Genomic DNA, 12424 nt, shown 5'->3' with positions numbered 1-12424 from the left:
TAGGTCAAGAGCACAGGGAAAGTCAACATGTCATGGGGACCAGGGTAGGAAGCCACTGAAGTGGCACAGGTGCTGGGCCCTGGCAATGAACCACCTGAACACAGTCACCAAGACCCCAGCCCCAGAGAAGATGGGCGTTTTGCTATTATGTCTCACTACTAAAGGATCTCAAGATTCTGCGTGAAATTCTCTGGCTCACAAATACCTACCAAAGAATATTTTTCCATGGGAGAACAAAAGGGAAACAGTTGTCTATTATTTCTTTAGAAAACAATGCTCTCTCAAGAATGTGTTCCAGTAAGTAGCATTAACAGCCAAACAATCTACTACCTTATCACTTACTGTTGTGAATTAAAAAGAAATCAACCAACAAAATGGGATTATTCCCCACAAGGGGAGCACTTTCTCACAGACATGAAACCTGTAATTTCAAATGGCTTTCTTGGTGTTATTTCCTTGTATCCAAATCTATCCTTTATGGATTATAAACCACAATCGTAATTTAAGATCTCTTATCTTTCATAATCACTTCTCTCCAAGTGGGAATGAAAACACCCCTCGAGTCTCAGAACACCTTGAGGCCTCGACCCTGGGTGCCTCTCTACCCAGAGAAAACTATGAACCTTAGCATCTTCTTGAATTCTGAATGAGGAAAGATGATGTTGCAGCCCAACAAGCCACACTCCAAGCATTGAGAGCTCCTTCAGCGAGGACATGCCAGAGCCCCTTGAGGCCCATTCTCCTCACCTCCCAGGGCCACAGAAAACCCTGGGAGGCACCTCTCATTGAGCAGCTCTCCCAGAACACAACCACCCTGTCCCCAGCTCAGGTGCGAGCACCAGAGTGTGCCTTCCCTCTTCTAGCTGGAGTCTGCACACTCAGAGGCAGTCACTGCTCTGTCCAAACACAGCCACACCAGGCAGGATCCCCAGGTGGGCTGCAATCCGTTAGTCCTGGCTCTGGAAGTGACGCACTCTAATCGCTCCCTTAAACACACATCCCTACACCAGCTCTCCTCCGAGAAGGACACTCTCTCTGCTCCTCACTGTGCCCAGGTGGGATCAGCACCCAAGCCCTCCCCACCTTACTCAGCCTGCTGCAGGTCACGAACATCCTACAGATCGGACATCCAGAAAACACCCAACTCCAACTCAGATCACTGTTCTGCTAACAGTTAATCAGACTGTTCCATGTTCTACTTCTTAAATTGATCTTTTTCAAATAAATTCAGCATTTAACAAGTTGAATGTTTAACACATGAATTATACCACCCCTTGAAAAAGTCAAATATTGACAATTTTCATATTCTTTAATCTGAAATATTTACCTCTCTTCCTTTAATTTCCCTGGCAAAATTTTCCTGCACTTTAATTTTCTTGGTTAAATTGTAAGTGCTGGTCTTTTTGATAGCTGGCTTTTGTAACTGAGCTTGGGTTGCTCAGCTCTTTCTTGGCCTCCTGTCACTGCTCACGACTCTTAAGGGTCCAGGGTGACGTTGGGGTGGCAGCTGCTGTGCACTGTGGGGCACACAGCAAATCCCCTGATCTCTCTGCACTAGACGCCAGCAAGGCCCTCCCCTCTGCTGCAGCAGCAAAGCAGGCTCCCCGACACTGTCCAGTGTCTCTGGGACACTCTCATCACTGTTCAGAGGTCGTGAAAGCCGACTGCTCCCTACATGGAGATGCCTTCTTGCAAACAGAGAACTGCAGCTCCTTGGTCACCCATTCTCTGTTCCCCATACCCCATGGATTTGAAAGAGTCAGCTGTAAGGAAGGTCGTTTTCTTCTTTTGTCTTCTATCAATTGACACATTTCCTGAGCAACTACTCTGTCCAAGTACACATCTCCACCAATGAAGGCTCTGACATGGACCTTGGAAAAAGGCCACAGTAGAGTCTGCTTCCAGACAGATCTCAGGGCCAAAGAGTATGCTCTCCTCTGAAAACTCTCAAGTGTTGACAGCATTTCACACACATGTTATGTAGTTTATGCTTTCCTTTATTTCATGTAGCATGTCTTATTGAACACATGGAAGATTGATGGTTACACAGACCTAGTTCATGTTCTTTACTGATACCACTTATGGGAGAGAAATTCCTTACGCCTCTGACTCTAACAAGGGAAATGGAACAGAACTCTAGCTTCTGGCCTCTCAGGCTCCCCTACTATCATCTTACACATTTAAAGCTGTGGAACTAGCTCACTGCGCACGTGTTAACCTTCACCACCAAACATCTGCCATCTGCTACCTTCTGCATAGTTCTACTTTCCTTGCTGAGGTGAGGGTGGGCTGGATCTTCAGCTTAATGAAAATAATTACTGGTTTTACAGATGGAAGAGAAGAAGAAAGGAAAAAAAGAAAGAAAAGCAAAGCAAAGCAAAGCAAAGAACCCCCAACTTATCATTTTGGTATGATCATGCATCTAAAGTTTCCATGACCACAGATGGCTGAATGGAGTTCTAAAGAAACTGTCTTTGACACAATTTGACTAAAACATGGCTCCTACATACCCCAAAATGTCTTGAAACACTCAGAAATCACCAGACATCCCTTGATGGTGTTAACATTAATTATACAATAGCTTCTCATTATTAATAACACATGTTAGCAGAGGGTGACTTATATTCCTTTTATCCTTGCAAATATTTTTCAATCAGGTTTAAGTCAGAAGTTTTACTGATGCAAAAAAACCCTTAAAGTCAATAAAATCTCAATTTAAATCAAGGAAATTTAAACTGATAAAACTATGTTTTTAGGAAACTAAAGGAGTTTATCTTTAACTGTCAAATTACTTTGGAAAATACTAATGAAAGAAGCTAACAAAAACATCAAATTCAGAAATTCTATTTTAATAACTAAATTTATAGTTGTACACCATTTAAATTCCAACAGGGTTAGAAAATACGTTCTCTTACGCAGACAGAAAAGTCCCTGGAAATCTTCCCTATACTTTTTTGAGTTCCTAACAGGCAAGAATCCCTGGGGAAACCCCTTGGCACATCTGCCAGTGCACCTGCTTGCCTGCCACCATGACGATGCCCAACATGGAAGAGTGTCAGGAGACAGAAGTCACTCTGTACAGTTGTTTCCGGCGCCAGCCTCCTCCTTCTCTTTGTCCTCCTCCTCTGACCACCTTCTCACCTGCTGGCACTGACCTGGTTTCGGGAGCGAAGAGTCCACTGTGCTGGACATTCCACTTGACTCTCAGCCCTGCGTGTACTGACCTCAGACAGTTCACACAGACACGCCCATATAGATGTAAACTATGTGCACACACATGTATGAATACCCACATGTGCAAGCATGTGCACACCTATATACACTGTTTGCATGTCCCAACCCATCTGTGCCTCAGTCTTTGTCAGTGCTCATTCACATTCCCCAGGGCACTCACCACGATCCCCCTTCTGTTCCTGCTGTTACCCATCGCGATCAGTCTCCCCTCATACTCACTACGTCTTAAGCTTCTTAAGATACTTGTTGGCCATGCCAAGAACCTGTAAAGCTCCCTGCTTCCTATGGCATGAGGAGACCCTGAATCGTGGTTCTGGTGCTCCCACATTGGTGCCTGCACAGACTCAGAACTACTCCAGCCCCTGCTGCTCGCATGTGGCCTACAGAGATCCTTTTGTCCTTGCAACATCCTGTCAGTCCTTGAAGGTCCTGCTAAATCCCACCTCTCCTGTGAGCTGTCAACCTGGCTAGCAGGGGACTCACCACAGTCCAGTTCCCACCACATGTGTACGCAGAGACCTTACAGACATTCAGCCATGTGTCACACCCTCAAACTCTCACCAGGTTTTCATCACATTGGTAAAAATGCTCAACACTAAAAGACTGTTGAGCTGCATACCCTACTTAGGAAGGAGTGATGTGGCCATAAAACACAAAGTCTAAAAGAAAACCAGAGGGTCCATGGCTGCCTAAGGGCTTTAAAAGTGGTCCTCTAGTGCAACTCTCCAGACCAACTGGTCAGAGTGGCACCTGTGGCCACTGAGTGACAAAGCTAAGTCTAGTGCCCAGAACTCAAGAATTCTCAGTATGGGAAAGGTCATCTACTGAGCACATTTTGAGGTCTTATTATATTCTGAATCTTCAAACAATATATTACTCCATTCTAACTATCTTAGAAATGTGACTCCAAGGTAGTCCTCTTTTCACAGACTGTTCAAGCCTGTAGGATTTTTGTAAGTTCTTTCAAAGTGAAGCTTTTACAAAGTTAGCATTCTAAAGGCTCTCTACTAACTCACAAAGATTATTACTCAGAGGATAGCCATTAAACTTTTAAAATCATAAATATCCTGCAAGGGGTGAATTAAAAGCCCATGAATTGAAATCTTGGTATAAATCACAGTACTGAAAGAGCACTTTAGAGATGAGTATTCAAATTATGTCCCTGGATATGAGAAAAGCAAGGTCCCTAATTTGCCATCTTCATGTTTTTTTTTTTTTTGAATATTTATGTCTGTTTAGCCTCTAATATACTTAAGGCTTGAACATATTAGAAATATGTATGTGTCTAACATACATGATTGTAGTTGTAAGTCTGAATTTTCCACAAAGGACAGCTCTTTGTCAGGGAAGAGGTGATGCAATGATTACATATCACTGCATGATCTGGGTTGTCGGGGTTATTAAGAGAGTCGGGGACAGGCAATTTACAAGGATCACCCCTCACCTTGCTCTCCTGGCTCAAAGCGAGTCCTAAGCTCACTGAGGGGCCCCATGGGATCTTTTTACAAATGACTGTTTATTATTATATTATTCCATCATATGCCTCACGAGAGGAGTTGTAACACTCGTTAAGAAAGTCATGAACTACTTTGACTTCTAGGTTTTGTGCTATGTATGGTACTTAAAACTATGTTTTCTTTAACACTGGGGTGGGCAAAAGGTTCATTAAAACATGGAGTTAAACAAAAGTAAAACATTTCTAAAGCAAGTTACATATTCTTGTAACCAAGAATTAAGAAAAAATAAATGAGTTAAACTAATGGAGAGACAAATTGGTGGGAGTCCCACACTGCTACCCTTCACCTTGCAGAGTGTACACAGACGTATTTCCTGAAATATCTATGTGCAAATTGGAAAAAAATAAGTTTGTATTAATGTAAACTTTGCATTTAAAAGAGAATTTAACTTTGATGTGCAACAGACACATTATATTAAGACATTAAATCTGTAAGTCATTGTTAAAAAAAATAGCTTATTTTAAGAAAACTTTCCAGTCTTTGATATATGTTCTTAAAAACATGAAAATAAAATTCCTTTCCACAACTGTCCTCTTCCATTTCACACATATTGATCTTTCCATATGCTTTAAATAATCATGAAATTAATAGGAACTGTTTTTAATAAATCCAAATCATAGCTTCTTTCATGTCAAAATATTTTAGGGAGGACTGAGGTGAAAATGCTGCTTATACATTAGGAGAAACTAAGAACAACCCAGAACAGCTTTAGAAGAGAGACTGAGAGCTGAGAAGGCTTCCAGGGAAGGCATCTGCAGGGGGCACATGATGGGGAGGGCTCCGCTGCAGAACCCAGGCCAGAGTCCAGGTGAGCCAAAGCCTCGGACGCGAAATGCAAAGACTGCCATCAAGTGAGCTGAGACCCAAAGGAAGAGACTCAGCTAGGGCGCAAGCTAGGTCTGTGGGCGAGTTCTGATAGCCTTGTGGGGATGCGGCACTGGGAAAAGGTCTGCCCATTTTTGAAAATGGGCAATGATACTTATCTAACTGAGCTGTGGAGAAGAATCAGTGGACAACAGAATATAGCCCTGTTCAGTGTGGCACTGCAGAGACTGGGAAGAGGGTCCCCTTCACCTGGCCTGCCCTTGGGTGCAGAGCAGCTAAGCAGAGGCCAACAGGAAGACCTCTTGGGCAGACAGGCAGAGCAGTCCTGTAAATCATCCAGAATCTGCTGCACAGATCATGGATATTTTAAAAGTGTTTATCACCCTATCAAACCAGTAAGAGGGTCAATTTTTTAGAAAGCCATTAATGGAAAAAAATAAAACCACTCAAAGTATGCTTTTCTTCACACTAATAAACTACAAACACACACTACGTTTATACTGTGGGAAATACTACACTTGATAAGGTCACTATGTTACCTATTAAGTGATTAAATTGTTACGACAGTTAAAACTTGTGAAAAACCACACGAAAAGCAATTGTTTTGTAATGCTCTATGATTTGAAGTTTGGGTATTGGTATAGATGTTACTTTGGGAGTGGAAATGACCAAATTTGTTACACAGTGAATTTGCTGTTTTGTGAGATGAAGCCATGACTTTATGGGACTAAGTCACAGGACAACTGTGAGACACCTATTCTTAAATCTTCAATTACTATGTTTGAAGAGATTGTTGACATCTTACAGCTTATTTACTATGCAACATGCTATGGGTCACTACTGACACTGTCTCAACACTCTCAGATGGAGGGCAGCATCCAGCAAGACCACCACCTACTCCCACCACAAAGTCCAAGTGTTTTGGGCCTGGCCACCCTTTTAAATCACTGGGCTGAGTCAGGCAATCAAGTGTGCCACCCAGCGGTGACAGGGGGAAACACACCTTGGATTTTATTCAGAAGACAATACTGGTAAATGTCAGTTTGTAAAACATTATCTGCTGTTATTTCTCTTATTTGAAAAACACAGGAAGTTCCTGATAAGATTTTCTCTGCAAAAGCGAATCTGTTTAATGCCAAGATATATGCAAGTGTGGCTCTTCTGAGAACTCTCACAGAATGGAAACAAGCCCTGCAAAGGCACCAGCCACAGGTACACAGTTTGCTTATTAAAAAACTGAATTTAACAGTATTCTCTACAGTAAATGCTTTCTTTTTTTAATGAATATAACATGTATTTTCAGAAATAAATATAAGTTCTGAATCAACCACCAGGATTTACTTAGACATGTAGACTAAAGTTAAACTAATTAAGTAGAGACATTTCTTCCTTAAATGAGAAAAGTTTCTTTCATTAGAAGATCTTCTGTGTAATTTTCTTCTGGCAGAAGAATAAAGTTTATTTACAGTAATTATTCTTGGCAGACAATGAGCTTCTAAAGTATATATCAATAATTGTTAATGGTAAAGCAGTCAATTCTATTAAGCTCACATAAAATGTAGGCTTCTAGGGGCCTAAAACAATTGGTTGATTATAAAACAGAGATTTATGATATCCCCATTTTGTCTCAAAGTCTGGAAGCCTGCGTTATTGTGAACATTGGGTTGTCTTTCATGATTTATGTATTTTACAACAGACTACAAAAGATCATTAAGTTTTCACTTAACTGAAAGCATGATACTCATTAAATGTGAAAAAGATTTTAAGCATAAAATTTGAAAATTCCTTTTTCTAATCATAAAGCTTTTTGCAAATAACGCATAAATCACAAGTTTGAATTCTAAAATACTGTAATATGCTTATTGAAACTCATTTTACTGTTTCATTTTCATGCCGAATTACCTCAAAATAGAAAAAGTCTGTCATGCAGATTTATGACTTTCTAAAAAACTCATCCTAAGAAATACTATTAAAATTTGCTTTCATTAATGAGAAGTACCTACACTTGATTATTATTTTCAATTTTTCCCCTGCAAAACCTAGCAAAATATTGCTTTAAAGTGGAGCATTAAGTAAACCTTTCCCCCAGGTAAATGAATCACTATCTGTGAGGTTAACTCTCATTTGTGTTTGTGTTTAAGCTCCTGAATCTTCTGCACATCTGAGTTGCATCATTCTGGAAGAGACACCTCTACCTGTAGGGACGGCTGTAGCATAGTTAAGCAGGGTGTAGGAACAATTCTGCCGCACATGAGGAAGTCAATGAGGCTATGGGGTTACAGTCCAAGGACATATGACTGCTATGTACTGCAAAATTTAGGGTGACCACAGTGGCGCCAACTCACTGAGACACAAAATTAGGACTCAGATAAAAGCTCAGGAGTTAAAGTTTAAAGGATGTATCAGGGAATATACAGAAAAACCTTTACATAGAGCCCAAGGGGTTAGGAAGATTCAAGTACATTCAGAAGAAACTAAAAAGCTAATTAGCAAAATGAGCTCTTACATGTACCCTAGGGGCAATAAAATGTCTATGTGTCTGCATTCTACATCCAGAAGAAGAAATATAGAAAGACAGCTAATAATCAGTTAATAACTGATTCAAGTTCATTGGTAAGTAGAAGCAATTTTATGAGTAAATCTTGAAATTACCCCATCATCTCCAGTTGATCAAGAAGGGCTAGTGATGAAATGAAATGGTCTAAAATTTCTTGTATCTGTTCTTTCTTTCTTCCCATCTCCAATGCTACCATCTTAGTTCTTACCACTGTAAAAATCTTTATTAAACACTTCCTAATTAATCTGTCTCCTAGCCCAAATCCCTGCTGCATCTACCATGGCCAGGTTTTCAAATCCAGCCTCTGAATCCAGAACCATCTCTGTGGAACCAGTTACATCAGTGCCCGTTTGATGTCCCATGCAGAGTCAAAACTCCCTGTCCATGTTCTTTCCCTCACACTTGACAGGAGGACAACCAAAGGGGAAAGGACCAGGGGCTGCCACATCCTGTCCCCAAACCAGGCATAGACAAGCCACAGGCAGGCTGCAACAGCTAGTAATGTGGCACCACAAAGTCATAGACTGTTAAAAGTTATTGCCTGATTCTTAGTGACACTTTCCATGATTCAACTACCTGGTTCCAGCATGGATCAGGTGGGCACTAACTGCAGGCTAGAGGAGGAGCTCTGACTCCTGTCCCCATGCACAGTCACTGGAATCCAAACCTCCACCTAGCAGAGGTTACATGCACTTGTGGGATTTGGCAAGTAAAACATAGTGATCACCAATAATGGTAGTTCAACTTACCTATGTGTGCATGCCTGTGAAGACAGGAATTTATTGTTATGAAGCAGACATGCAAGCTTTCTTATTTAATTTTTAAAACTGTGCTTGGGTTATTTCATAAAATAATTTTTAAAATATAAAGGATGCTTTATTACTAACATGCATCAACTATGCTGCATGTTTTGTATGTGGCCTGAGACAGTTCCTCTCCACTCAAGCCCAGGCAAACTGAAAGGTTGGATGGCCAGAGACTACAGAGGGGCCCGTGGTTAAAGGGTGTCAGATCTTTCTCCTCCTATTTAACTAAAACTTAACTTCAGTTTCCTTGGAAGAAATTAATTTCTTAACAAGAAATGTCAAGAGCACCGTCTTACTTGTAAATTCACAACTTTCAAAACAATTTCCATTTTTAAATGACCAGAATCACATTCCTCAAATGATAACAAACAGTGGTTGAGATGATGTCTTGAAGTTGACAATATCACTGAGGCAGAATAATAATTTCAAATTTGGTTGACACAATGCAGTCAGTGTGGGGAAGAAACAGTGACACGTAAGACCTGAGTTACAGTTTAGAAAGGGCACTGTGGTTGCTGTGTATAAAAGAGCTGAAACTACTTAGATGTTAGACATTTCTGAGTATTTTCCTAAGTCATGACACCTGCAGAGCAGGCTACATAATTTCCCACTAGCAGGCATCACAATGAGGAGTGATGCAGTACCTGGTCCTCGCTGGTTAATCCCAGGTGCATTGTGAGGTAGAAGTGCACCAGAAAGTCGGAGTTTGGCAGGACATCCTGGCGTCTGGTCATCATGGCGCAGATCAGCCTGTAGGCTTGCAGCTTGCCCTCCTTATACTCATTTGGCAGTGTTGTCGCCTGCCGAGGAGATGATGTTTCCAGATTAAATGAACTCCAGATGCAGAGCATTTCAGCATTTCATTTCTCAGTTTTCCAGAAGAGTTGTTTATGGAGATGTAGGATACAATGGCTATAGTGAGACCCAGCCTGTTTTCAAAACATGCAGTCTTGCGCAATTACCTTTCTAAAACTCAATTTCACAAAGGAAGAGGAAATTGCAATAAAGGAATAAACACATATCCACTTGCCTTAAATAACCAAGATGCAAACATTCTGAGTGGCGGGACCAAGGCAGGAGGAGACGGCGAGGACTGGTTATCCAGGCTGACGGCCAGATTGTCCCGGATCTAAGGCCCGGAGAGCAGAACTTCAGGGAGGGGACACTCTGCTTATCTCGAGGGTGTCTGAGTATTGTCTTCCACAGTCAATTAAGTTTCTACAACTTGAGTAAAAATCTGTAACATTTACACAAGCTTTTCTTCTACTGTGAGTTCTCCTGTCCTTCTAAACTGTGTGTCTGGCTTCCTATACAGATTTGGATTTAAATATAAACCTAGGGTATTGTTCCTTGCATGTCAATGCCTAGCACAGTCCTTAACTCTAAATAAGGAATGATTTAGTAAGTCATACTGTGCAAACATGAATCATGTTTTTGAAAAGATTTTTAAAGCATAATCAAAATGTAAGTTTAGTATAAAAACCAAAACCAAAACGAAACTTTATGTATTCTGTGATTCTATCTTTAAAAAAACAAACCTTTAGCTACAAAAATAGGATTAAATATTAGAATTAGTTATTTTATTGGAATGGTGTTGTTGCATAAAAAATGTTTTATGCAAACTTTGTACAAACAAAATAGGCATCACTTTTAAAATTTTTTCAGTATGTATGCAATACACAGATTACCAGTATCACCTTAATAAAAAGAGTAACAAACTTTTTAACACCCTATTGTATTATTCTATACTAATATGCTACTTTTGTACAAAGTAAAAAATTCTGCATTTATAAAATATTCAAACTATAAGTATGATTTGCTCTTTGATAATCAAGTGTACTTTGTCTAAATGCCCGAACCATGCTCCATAACTATAACCCAGTTCTTTCATGAAACAATGAATAGATGAAAGAAAATACCTTGGCTAGTTTATACCAGAGCTCGTAGAGATAGCCAAATACTTTGGCATGGATCTTGGGTGACTGGATGTTATTCACATCTCCGAGGATCCCCAAGGTTCTTCTCCATAGCACAGCAGCAGAATCTGGGTGCCAGCCGGTGAGGTTTCCCCCAGCGATGATACTACAGTCGTCCGCCAGGCAGTCGCTGTTGTCTGAGGAGGGAGACGTGTGTTATCCCTGGAAACACAATCTTGATTTCCTTACCACAGCTTTTGTCTCTAATGCAAATTATCCATGCTCAATATATATCTTTGCAGAGTTGTTAAAATTTAAAAATGTGAAAGGCTGGAAAAGCAAGAGGATAAACAGAGGTCAAACAGTTTCTATTCTTCAAATACAAGGGGCAATAAGCCGGGACTGAAGTGATGGTGAGGATGAGGGAGACCTGAGCAGGCTGCCGCCATGGAATCAGTGCCAGCTTCTATGGTTGGCAGCATAGAAGGGCTCAGGCCTCCGTTCTGAAGCATTTCACCTAACCAACCCCAGGTATGCCGTTCCCCAGGTACGGTTTCCTCCACAGCCAACTCATCTCACAGCCCTGCGCACACTGAGGCGCTTGTGAGTACACCCTTGTATGGGCTGCCACAAGCAGACCTGAGTGCCAGCCATGTCCACACATTGCTCACGCCACCTCTGCCTATGTGTCCTATTTCCACTCTGAACTCCTTTTCCCCAAAGACCTCAATGGCTCCGCCTGCTTGGGACTGAATGGAAGCTTCATCCATGCACAGTGACCCAACTCTGGTGAGATCCACTGCATTCTTGAAGAACCTAGAGGCCTACTTCAGTTTTTTTTTTTTGCTAAACTTCAATTTCAGGGAAAAGACCCCTCCTGCTCAGCATATGTAGCTCTGCCCTCCTCCCCTTGACCTCAAGGCAGCATCTCTGCACCTGACTGCACAGCAGGGACTCTGGGCCAGCAAGCCCACAGTGATGTTTGCCACTCCTAGAATGAAGGTAGCAGCTGGGGCAGCAGCAGTCTTGCTGACTTCCAGCCTTCTGCTTTTAGCCTCTACATGGCCTGGGTGCCTCAGTCAGTCCCTGTGGGCCTTTTCCCAGCCCTTTAGAGGCCTGCAGTGCTGCAAGCAGCTAGCTGCCTGGCTTTCCTGAGCCTTGACACAGGCACCAGTGTCCAAGTTTCCCAGCTCCTGCAGGGGCTGCTGCTGCCTCGCTCCTGCCTTCCTGGTCCTCGTCAATTTAGATCTGATTTCATAAAAATTTGCTCAATGTGAGCCATAAGTAGATTGTGGGGAACAAGGAGGGGATATTTTGTTCACTCTATTGACTTTAACTTAAATATGCATTAATAGGTTCTTTAAAATGCCTTTATCACTCATACCATTGTTTTCTTTTTTTTTTTTTTTTTATTTAAAGAAAAGGAAACGAAAAAAAAAATACATGGAGATTAAAGAAAAAAAGGGTAGAAAAATAATACTAAATTACAGACAAACAAAAGGTAAGAAATTGCCAGTTGATAAGTTACAAATTGTCTTCTTCGAAATGGCTGTTTAGGTTATAGAATTA

At 41.3% G+C, this 12424-nt stretch overlaps 1 protein-coding gene across 13 annotated transcripts in view; it reads right to left on the bottom strand.

Moving 5' to 3' along the window:
• Positions 1–12424, bottom strand: part of Ralgapa2 (Ral GTPase activating protein catalytic subunit alpha 2) — a 256314-nt gene that overhangs the window by 120920 nt on the left and 122970 nt on the right. For 12 of the 13 annotated variants that reach the window (XR_010047469.1, XR_010047470.1, XR_010047468.1 and 9 more), the window contains 3 exons: positions 10859–11052; positions 9970–10068; positions 9584–9739 (listed from right to left, as the gene is read on the bottom strand). Coding sequence is in view for 9 of the 13 variants with exons in the window: in XM_063248623.1 (XP_063104693.1) it covers positions 9584–9739; positions 9970–10068; positions 10859–11052 (449 nt within the window). In the remaining 4 variants the exon portion in view is untranslated. Of the gene's footprint in view, positions 1–9583; positions 9740–9969; positions 10177–10858; positions 11053–12424 lie in introns of those variants that run through there. The other variant, XM_063248624.1, reaches the window with a different exon arrangement.

Source organism: Cavia porcellus, unplaced genomic scaffold, assembly GCF_034190915.1.
Source record: "Cavia porcellus strain 051 isolate PalLab524CR breed Dunkin Hartley unplaced genomic scaffold, mCavPor4.1 scaffold_5, whole genome shotgun sequence".
Classification (NCBI taxonomy): Eukaryota; Metazoa; Chordata; class Mammalia; order Rodentia; family Caviidae; genus Cavia; species Cavia porcellus.
The sequence above is the reverse complement of the archived record's forward strand: the minus strand, read 5'-3'. Positions and strand labels throughout refer to the sequence as shown.